The 10,586-nt window shown below is 41.7% G+C and overlaps 1 protein-coding gene across 1 annotated transcript; it reads right to left on the bottom strand.

Annotated features, from left to right (window-relative positions):
* Positions 1–2,284: 2,284 nt before the first annotated feature.
* orai1b (ORAI calcium release-activated calcium modulator 1b) lies at positions 2,285–10,337 on the bottom strand. The gene is made up of 2 exons (XM_061875786.1): positions 10,043–10,337; positions 2,285–4,482 (listed from the first exon to the last, which is right to left on the bottom strand). The coding sequence occupies exons 1-2, from the start codon at positions 10,163–10,165 to the stop codon at positions 3,928–3,930; spliced, it is 678 nt and encodes a 225-aa protein (XP_061731770.1). The 5' UTR covers positions 10,166–10,337; the 3' UTR covers positions 2,285–3,927.
* Positions 10,338–10,586: the final 249 nt, after the last annotated feature.

Below are 10,586 nucleotides of genomic sequence, written 5' to 3'. Positions count from 1 at the left end.
CCATTAAGCCAATTTCATAAATCAACATTTATGTAGAAAAAAATATTGCCTAGAACATAATCCATCCATCCATCCATCCATCTTCTTCCGCTTATCCGAGGTCGGGTTACGGGGGCAGCAGCCTAAGCAGGGAAGCCCAGACTTCCCTCTCCCCAGCCATAATAATAATATTTGTCAACATTATTATGCTGACAAACATAGAAATGTTTGTCAGCATAATAATGTTGACAAACATTTCTATGTTAGTCGTTCATAAAAATACAAGTAGTAAAAAAAAACAAAGAACTCGCTTAGTTGTAAACTGCCATTGTGGGCAATTATATTTTTTTTCTTGTAAACAAAATTATAATTGTTGCGAAGTTAAATATTCTGTACACAAATGATAAGCATTATTCATAATTGACGTTGTTAGCGTTATGCCTTTCCTGATTTCCGTAAACTGATTAGCTGTTTCAATAAAGTTTTTTTTGTTTTTTTTATTGAACAACAAACATACATTTATAATTCACACAAAAGTCAAGGCACTTTCAACATCAAGGAAAGAAAACAAATACAAATACAGATAGAGTAATAATACTAAAAAATATGAATAAAAAAGAGCTACCTAAATCACATAGAATGTTTTTAAGGAGGATATCAATTAGAGGGCTTTTAAACTCTTAATCATTCTCCAAGATTTGTTTGATAATTGTAACCCATTAAGCCAATTAGAGAACGTGTTTAAGTCGGGGTCCACGTAAATCAATTCATGGTAATAAAATACCTCCTTCGAGTCGGAGCTATTATTAGAACGTTTGGGAACTGAGGAAACTAATTGTTGAAGCTTTGAAAGTGGAATTCTTTCCCATTCTTGTTTTATGTAGAGCTTCAGTCGTTCAACAGTCCGGGGTCTCCGCTGTCGTATTTTACGCTTCATAATGCGCCACACATTTTCCATGGGGGACAGGTCTGGACTGCAGGTGGGCCAGTAAAGTACCCGCACTCTTTTTTTTACAAAGCCACGCTGTTGTAACACGTGCTGAATGTGGCTTGGCATTGTCTTGCTGAAATAAGTAGGGGCGTCCATGAAAAACACGGTGCTTAGATGGCAGCATATGTTGTTCCAAAACCTGTATGTACCTTTCAGCATTAATGGTGCCTTCACAGATGTGTAAGTTACCCATGCCTTGGGCAATAATGCACCCCCATACCATCACAGATGCTGGCTTTTCAACTTTGCGTCGATAACAGTCTGGATGGTTCGCTTCCCCTTTGTTCCGGATGACACGATGTCTAATATTTCCAAAAACGATTTGAAATGTGGACTTGTCAGACCACAGAACACTTTTCCACTTTGTATCAGTCCATCTTAGATGATCTCAGGCCCAGAGAAGCCAGTGGCGTTTCTGGATGTTGTTGATAAATGGCTTTCACTTTGCATAGTAGAGCCTTAACTTGCACTTACAGATGTAGCGACCAACTGTATTTAGTGACAGCGGTTTTCTGAAGTGTTCCTGAGCCCATGTGGTGATATCCTTTAGAGATTGATGTCGGTTTTTGATACAGTGCCGTCTGAGGGATCGAAGGTCACGGTCATTCAATGTTGGTCTCCGGCCATGCCACTTACGTGGAGGGATTTCTCCAGAGTCTCTGAACCTTTTGATGATATTATGGACCGTAGATGTTGAAATCCCAAAATTTATTGCAATTGCACTTTGAGAAACATTGTGCTTAAACTGTTTGACTATTTGCTCACACAGTTGTGGACAAAGGGATGTACCTCGCTCCATTCTTTCATGTGAAAGACCGAGGATTTTTTTGGGAAGCTGTTTTTATACCCAATCATGGCACCCACCTGTTCCCAATTAGCCTGCACACCTGTGGGATGTTCCAAATAAGTGTTTGATGAGCATTCCTCAACTTTATCAGTATATATTGCCACCTTTCCCAACTTCTTTGTCACATGTTGCTGGCATCAAATTCTAAAGTTAATGATTATTTGCACAAAAAATAAAGTTTATTAGTTTGAACATCAAATATGTTGTCTTTGTAACATATTCAACTGAATATGGGTTGAAAATGATTTGCAAATCATTGTATTCTGTTTATATTTACATCTAACACAATTTCCCAACTCATATGGAAACGGGGTTTGTAGGTAGGAAAAAACAAAAAATGTTTTTATAATTCTACAGAGACAAAAAAAAAGACGAATTTCCAACTATAGATGGAATAATCACATGCCTGACAATATATCCAATGCTTCTGCCACAGTGTTGTTCTTACAGAAAATAAACACTCACAATTAGGGGCAGAAACTTTTATTCTCCCAGATGCTTAAGACATTTAGCTGGCCACACAACAGTATAAAGCAGGGGTCACCAACCTTTTTGAAACCAAGAGCTACTTCTTGGGTACTGATTAATGCGAAGGGCTACCAGTTTGATACACACTTAAATAAACTGCCAGAAATAACCAATTTGCTCAATTTACCTTTAATAAACAAATCTATATATATAATAAAAATGGGTATTTCTGTCTGTCATTCCGTCGTACATTTTTTTTCCTTTTACGGAAAGTTTTCTGTAGAGAATAAATTATAAAAAAAAAAAAAAACACTTAATTGAACGGTTTAAAAGAGAAAGCAGAAAAAAATAAAATAAAATTTTGAAACATAGTTTATCTTCAATTTCAACTCTTTAAAATTCTAAATTCAACCGGAAAAAGAAGAGAAAAACTGTCCTATTCGAATCTTTTTTTTTTTAATTAAAAAAATAATTTATGGAACATCATTAGTAATTTTTCCTGATTAAGATTAATTTTAGAATTTCGATGACATGTTTTAAATAGGTTACAATCCAATCTGCATTTTGTTAGAATATATAACAAATTGGAGCAAGCTATATTTCTAACAAAGACAAATCATTATTTTGGAACAAATATTTTAAAATAAATTCAAAAGACTTTGAAATAAGATTTCAATTTGATTCTAAAGATTTTTTAGATTTGCCAGAATATTTTTTTGAAATTTTAATCATACGGTTGAAGAAATATTTCACAAATATTCTCTGTCGAAAAGTCAGAAGCTAAAATTAAAAATTTAATTAAAATGTATTTATTATTCTTTACAAAAAAAAAATTAAAATACTTGAACATTGATTAAAATTGTCAGGAAAGAAGAGGAAGGAATTTAAAAGGTAAAAAGGTATATGTGTTTAAAAATTCTAAAATCATTTTTAAGGTTGTATTTTTTCTCTAAAATTGTCTTTCTGATAGTTATAAGAAGCAAAGCAAAAAAATTTATGAATTTATTTAAACAAGTAAAGACCAAGTCTTTAAAATATTTTCTTGGATTTTCAAATTCTATTTGAGTTTTGTCTCTCTTAGAATTAAAAATGTCATGCAAAGCGAGACCAGCTTGCTAGTAAATAAATACAATAAAAAAAAAATAGAGGCAGCTCACTGGTAAGTGCTTCTATTTGAGCTATTTTTAGAACAGGCCAGCGGGCGACTCATCTGGTCCTTACGGGCACCGCGTTGGTGACCCCTGCTATAAAGTCATCCACACTAAAGTCTCACTGCATGCCCCATGACTGACTTCATTTGCAAACACAATTGTTTTTTCTTCTCCAGAAAAAAAAATAAAAATACAGTAAAATGATTGAATCGATAACAAAACTTCACGTGTAAAGCGGCAAAACCGGAATTAACTCGAGTGCAAGTGGAATCACTGAATTATTTGTGTGCAGTACAATTAAAACTGTTGGATGGAAATGTGTAAATAAACACAGCAGGCATGAGACAGGGGTCAAAGTTCAAGTGTGCGGATAAAGGACATTCACAGTTAAGACTTTTGTGACATCAAGTTTCATGCATTCGTGATATTATTGAAACGGCGCCGACGTAAAAACTGTATATACATGAAATATCACCAAAAGCTGCAGTCGTCTATGGGAAATGTGAGCTGGGAGAATTCACAATGGAGTCCCCTCTATTGTCCAGCTCGTTCTGCAGCCTGGTGAGGTTGGACAACTCCTCCAGCTCCTGGAACTGCCTGTCCGTCTTGTGGCTGACCAGGGAGCGGTAGAAATGCACGGCGAACATGATGAACACCAGGCCGAAAGGCACCATGATGGACGTGGAGGTGATGGCGGCGGCCACGCCGGCGGACATGCTGTTGTTGCTGGACTTGCTGGGCTTGATGGGCAAGAACTTGACCCAGCAGAGGAGGACCACCTCGGCCAGGAAGAGCAGCGTGCCGATGACGGTGGAGAAGCCCCACGCCAGCTCGATGTGCCGGTGCATGCGCTCGTGCGGCGACTCTTTGACCGAGTTGAGGTTGTGGACGTTGCTGACGGCCTCGATGTTGGGCAGGATGCAGGTGCTGACCATGAGGGCGAACAGGTGCACGGCCACCAGCACGGTGGTGCAGGCGCTGAAGGCGATGAGGAGAGCGGGCGGGTACGGGTAGCTGTTGTCCAGCTGCACCTCCACCATTGCTACCTTCAAGACAGTGAGCCAATAATGTGACTGTTACAATCTAGCATTAAGGGCAAGGAGGTGGGGTGTCACACTGCATCCAGCAGAGGGCGCTGCCCCTTAAATTCAACACCCCTTGGGACAGGGGTCGGGAACCTTTTCGGCTGAGAGAGCCATGAAAGCCAAATACTTTTTGCAACTTAATGCCAAAAAAACGGAAATGCTGATTATCGGTCCTGCTAGACACCGACCTCTATTTAATAATACAACTTTAACATTTGACAACCAAATAATAAAACAAGGTGACTCTGTAAAAAATCTGGGTATTATCTTCAACCCAACTCTCTCCTTTGAGTCACACATTAAAAGCGTTACTAAAACGGCCTTCTTTCATCTCCGTAATATCGCTAAAATTCGCTCCATTTTGTCCACTAAAGACACCGAGATCATTATCCATGCGTTTGTTACGTCTCGTCTCGATTACTGTAACGTATTATTTTCGGGTCTCCCCATGTCTAGCATTAAAAGATTACAGTTGGTACAAAATGCGGCTGCTAGACTTTTGACAAGAACAAGAAAGTTTGATCACATTACACCTGTACTGGCTCACCTGCACTGGCTTCCTGTGCACTTAAGATGTGACTTTAAGGTTTTACTACTTACGTATAAAATACTACAGGGTCTTGCTCCAGCCTATCTTGCCGATTGTATTGTACCATATGTCCCGGCAAGAAATCTGCGTTCAAAAGACTCCGGCTTATTAGTGATTCCTAGAGCCCAAAAAAAGTCTGCGGGCTATAGAGCGTTTTCCGTTCGGGCTCCAGTACTCTGGAATGCCCTCCCGGTAACAGTTCGAGATGCTACCTCAGTAGAAGCATTTAAGTCTCACCTTAAAACTCATCTGTATACTTTAGCCTTTAAATAGACCTCCTTTTTAGACCAGTTGATCTGCCGCTTCTTTTCTTTCTCCTATGTCCCCCCCTCCCTTGTGGAGGGGGTCCGGTCCGATGACCATGGATGAAGTACTGGCTGTCCAGAGTCGAGACCCAGGATGGACCGCTCGCCTGTATCGGTTGGGGACATCTCTACGCTGCTGATCCGCCTCCGCTTGAGATGGTTTCCTGTGGACGGGACTCTCGCTGCTGTCTTGGATCCGCTTGAACTGAACTCTGGCGGCTGTGTATGAGCCACTATGGATTGAACTTTCACAGTATCATGTTAAACCCGCTCGAAATCCATTGCTTTCGGTCCCCTAGAGGGGGGGGGGGCTGCCCACATCTGAGGTCCTCTCCAAGGTTTCTCATAGTCAGCATTGTCACTGGCGTCCCACTGGATGTGAATTCTCCCTGCCCACTGGGTGTGAGTTTTCCTTGCCCTTTTGTGGGTTCTTCCGAAGATGTTGTAGTCGTAATGATTTGTGCAGTCCTTTGAGACATTTGTGATTTGGGGCTATATAAATAAACATTGATTGATTGATTGATTTCAAAATCCATTTCCGTGAGAGCCATTTCATATTTTTTAACACTGAATACAACTAAATGTTAGCATTTTTAAGTAAGACTAACATTTTTAGAGTATAATAAGTCTCTTATTCTTTTTAATAACATTGTTATTCTGAAGCTAACCATCCATCCATCATCTTCCGCTTATCCGAGGTCGGGTCGCGGGGGCAACAGCCTAAGCAGGGAAACCCAGACTTCCCTTTCCCCAGCCAGTGTTAAAATAACGTTCAAAATACAAAACATGCTCATGTATTTGAATCCATCCATCCATCCATCCATTTTCTACCGCTTATTCCCTTTTGGGGTCGCGGGGGGCGCTCGCGCCTATCTCAGCTACAATCGGGCGGAATCATCCTTTTTTAATTGCACTTGTTCAAGAAGTTGCGTTAAGGGTAAAAAGTGATTTATTTATTATTGGTTAGTTTAGGGCGGGGGCTTCACGGTGGCAGAGGGGTTAGTGCGTCTGCCTCACAATACGAAGTTCCTGCAGTCCTGGGTTCAAATCCAGGCTTGGGATCTTTCTGTGTGGAGTTTGCATGTTCTCCCCGTGAATGCGTGGGTTCCCTCCGGGTACTCCGGCTTCCTCCCACTTCCAAAGACATGCACCTGGGGATAGGTTGATTGGCAACACTAAATTGGCCCTAGTGTGTGAATGTGAGTGTGAATGTTGTCTGTCTATCTGTGTTGGCCCTGCGATGAGGTGGCGACTTGTCCAGGGTGTACCCTGCTTTCCGCCCGATTGTAGCTGAGATAGGCGCCAGCGCCCCCCGTGACCCCGAAAGGGAATAAGCAGTAGAAAATGGATGGATGGATAGTTTAGGGCGTGCCCTCCTAGGGGTTCTTCAGGCCACTAAGCACCGACATAAAAGCCTCTTTCAGGGTTTTAGTATTTGTTTTATTTTTCAATAAGTCTCTCAGTTGCTTTCCAGCAATTGTCTTTTTCTCTTTCGTTCTCGCCCGCGCTTTGCTTTCTAGCCCCAAGCCCGTCTCTCCTCCTGGCTGCTGCTTATAACATAGCGACAGGTGATCAGATAAAAAGGCCCAGGTGGGCCGTCTACGCAATTGTCGCTGAATTCGAGGCCCGTCCTGGCAACACCCTGCTTCGCTGCAGGCCCGCAGGCCACGCCCCCTCCACAGTTCGCTTCAGAATAACAATGTTATTACAAGGAATAAAAGATCTATCATACTCTAAAAATGTTGGTATTTTTTAAAAATGCACGTGTTTAGTTGTGTTCAGTGTTAAAAAAATACTATATGCATGGCCGGCTCTACACAGGGGCAAGAGGGGGCAGAGCCCCCTTAAATAAATGTCTTTCGCCCTCAAATCCAAATTTGAGAAAGTAAATTTTAATAAACTCACAAAATTACTACATTACAAGTTGACAAAATTATCTGCACTAGCGGAAAAATCCGCCGAAAAAGGGACACACACGATATAGTAGTGTCGGCCTCCCTCTCATTCCTCCCTCTGCTGTGCGTGTATTCAACATTCCACAGGCTGCGCAGCAGACACACACCCGCACACACCCCTCAGCCCTCAGTAAACATCCAATCACTTGCAGTATGAAAGTAAAAGAAAAGGAAAAGTTGTCTACATTTATCATACACTTGTTAGGATGGGTGTATTTGTGTAGTCTTATCTGTCATAAACACGTTTATCGTCGCTGACTTTCGGTGCTACTAAGTTCCTTTTTTTTTTTTTTTTTTTTTTACAACTTGACGGGGCTCTGAGCAGCAGTGGTTTGAAAGGTAGAGAGCCTCCACTGTCCCTGTAACAAGCTACAAGTCATTTATGATGCTGTTAATGACGGTAAAAATGAAACATAAGGTATATAGCCTGCTTAGCAGTCCTCTGCTGTCCTCTGTTCAGAGCGGAGTCCCTAGCAACGGCCCGTTTTACTTAGCAACGGTCTGGCAATCGACTGCTGGAATTCTTTTTCTGTAGTTTTTCCTGTAAGTCTACATAGTCAACCTTTAATGTTTCAATCTACATTTTGATATGATATGACCAAGACACCTAAAAACAAAAACACAGCCGTTTTCATCAATTTACAAGCAAGTGGGCAACACACATACATTGGAGTGAATGAATTTTCTGCCCAAATGAGTGCCCACGTTCTGTTTTATAAATTAGTTTGAGATTCTTTTTTTTATCATTATTCATCAGACTACCTTTCAGTTTTGTAAATATTGACTGTAGTGTGTGAAGTCGTACTTTGGGTCAAAATTTATTTGAGAGTTAGGCCATTCAGTTAGGATAAATGTTATGTTGTTGGTTGATAAAATCTGGATGAACGATGTTTTTTTTTATTTTATTCATTTATTTTTATTTTTCAGTCCCCCCCCCTGAGGGATTGCCACCTTATTGTGGTCAGGGGGTTTGCGTGCCTAAGTGACCGTAAGAGCTATACCAGCAGGAGTTTAGTCTTGGGGCGGTTTAGCTCGGTTGGTAGAGTGGCCGTGCCAGCAACTTGAGGGCTGCAGGTTCGATTCCCGCTTCCGCCATCCTAGTCACTGCTGTTGTGTCCTTGGGCAAGACACTTTACCCACCTGCTCCCAGTGCCACCCACACTGGTTTGAATGTAACTTAGATATTGGGTTTCACTATGTAAAGCGCTTTGAGTCACTAGAGAAAAAGTGCTATATAAATATAATTCACTTCACTACACTTCTTCAGGTGGGACACCCAAGCTGGACAGGTCTGAAGGTAGAGGCCTGACAAAGTGCGATCCACTACTCCAGGTTGGGGTTGGACACATAGCTACCATGAATTGATTAACGTGGACCCCGACTTAATCAATCAATCGATCAATCAATGTTTACTTATATAGCTCTAAATCACTAGTGTCTCAAAGGGCTGCACAAACCACTACGACATCCTCGGTAGGCCCACATAAGGGCAAGGAAAACTCACACCCAGTGGGACGTCGGTGACAATGATGACTATGAGAACCTTAGAGAGGAGGAAAGCAATGGATGTCGAGCGGGTCTAACATGATACTGTGAAAGTTCAATCCACAATGGATCCAACACAGTCGCGAGAGTCCAGTCCAAAGTGGATCCAACACAGCAGCGAGAGTCCCGTTCACAGCGGAGCCAGCAGGAAACCATCCCAAGCGGAGGCGGATCAGCAGCGCAGAGATGTCCCCAGCCGATACACAGGCAAGCAGTACATGGCCACCGGATCGGACCGGACCCCCTCCACAAGGGAGAGTGGGACATAGAAGAAAAAGAAAAGAAACGGCAGATCAACTGGTCTAAAAAGGGAGTCTATTTAAAGGCTAGAGCAGGGGTCGGGAACCTTTTCGGCTGAGTTTTAAGGTGAGACTTAAATGCTTCTACTGAGGTGGCATCTCGAACTGTTACCGGGAGGGCATTCCAGAGTACTGGACTCCGAACGGAAAACGCTCTATAGCCCGCAGACTTTTTTTGGGCTTTGGGAATCACTAACAAGCCGGAGTCCTTTGAACGCAGATTTCTTGCCGGGACATATGGTACAATACAATCGGCAAGATAGGATGGCGCTAGACCGTGTAGTATTTTATACGTAAGTAGTAAAACCTTAAAGTCACATCTTAAGTGCACAGGAAGCCAGTGCAGGTGAGCCAGTACAGACGTAATGTGATCAAACTTTCTTGTTCTTGTCAAAAGTCTAGCAGCCGCATTTTGTACCAACTGTAATCTGTTAATCTTAAACAAGTTGAAAAACTTATTGGGGTGTTACCATTTAGTGGTCAATTGTACGGAATATGTACTGTACTGTGCAATCTACTAATAAAAGTATCAATCAATCAATCAATCAAGACCCATTTCAATGAAGAAAGCATCGTTACTATAAGCACACACAAAAAAGTGCTGGAGCATGATGTTTACACATGATGCCCCCCTTCACATTTCAGACTGCCCCCTCATATAAGCATGCCTAGAACCGCCCCTGCTTGGCTCTCTCAGCCAAAAAGGTTCCCGACCCCTGGTATAAAATAAGCACACCAAACAGGAGAAGTAAGTAGTGCAGGATATATGTTATCCAAACAAAAAAAAGCTTAGTGACTTCATAGTAGTTGACAAAGAAATACTTTTACCATCGCGAACCCGGAGAGTAGAGCGGAGGTGCGACTGGAAGCTTTGAGTTTGGCCCGGCTGAGGTAAAGCTTCCTCCAGGACAGAGCTTGCAGCGAATGCTCATTGAGGCTCATCTTTGACATTTACACCCAACACAAGTCCTCGTTCCATAAACATTGACTTTTGGCAATAATGGCGCACTATGTTTCTTTATGGGGGTCTCCTCAAGTCATGCGCCTGTCATTACCCACAATGCTTAGCGCGCGGTGCCGAGCACTTCTTCTTCTTTTGTTTTTTTTCATGTCGGTTGGCAAGCAACCTTGTAGTGCGCACTACCGCCACCTGCTGTAATGGAGTGTGAACCGAGATGTATCCCATTATATATTATTTTATTTAACCAGAGGTGGGTAGAGTAGCCAACAACTGTACTCAAGAGTACTGTTACTTTAGAGATTTATTACTCAAGTAAAAGTAAGGAGTAGTCACCCAAATATTTACTTGAGTAAAAGTAAAAAGTAGATAGATAGATAGATAGATAGATAGATAGATAGATAGATAGATAGA

This window comes from Nerophis ophidion, linkage group LG17, assembly GCF_033978795.1.
Source record: "Nerophis ophidion isolate RoL-2023_Sa linkage group LG17, RoL_Noph_v1.0, whole genome shotgun sequence".
In the NCBI taxonomy this organism is placed as follows: Eukaryota; Metazoa; Chordata; class Actinopteri; order Syngnathiformes; family Syngnathidae; genus Nerophis; species Nerophis ophidion.
Note: the sequence above shows the minus strand (reverse complement) of the source record. Positions and strands in the feature narration are given on the sequence as shown.

Excerpts from the sequence above, each read along its gene's own strand:
- orai1b (XM_061875786.1), bottom strand. The coding sequence starts at position 10,165 with ATGTCAAAGATGAGCCTCAATGAGCATTCGCTGCAAGCTCTGTCCTGG. Across the intron at positions 4,483-10,042 it reads TACTCTCCGGGTTCGCGATG|GTAGCAATGGTGGAGGTGCA; the intron begins GTAAAAGTATTT and ends ACTGTCTTGAAG.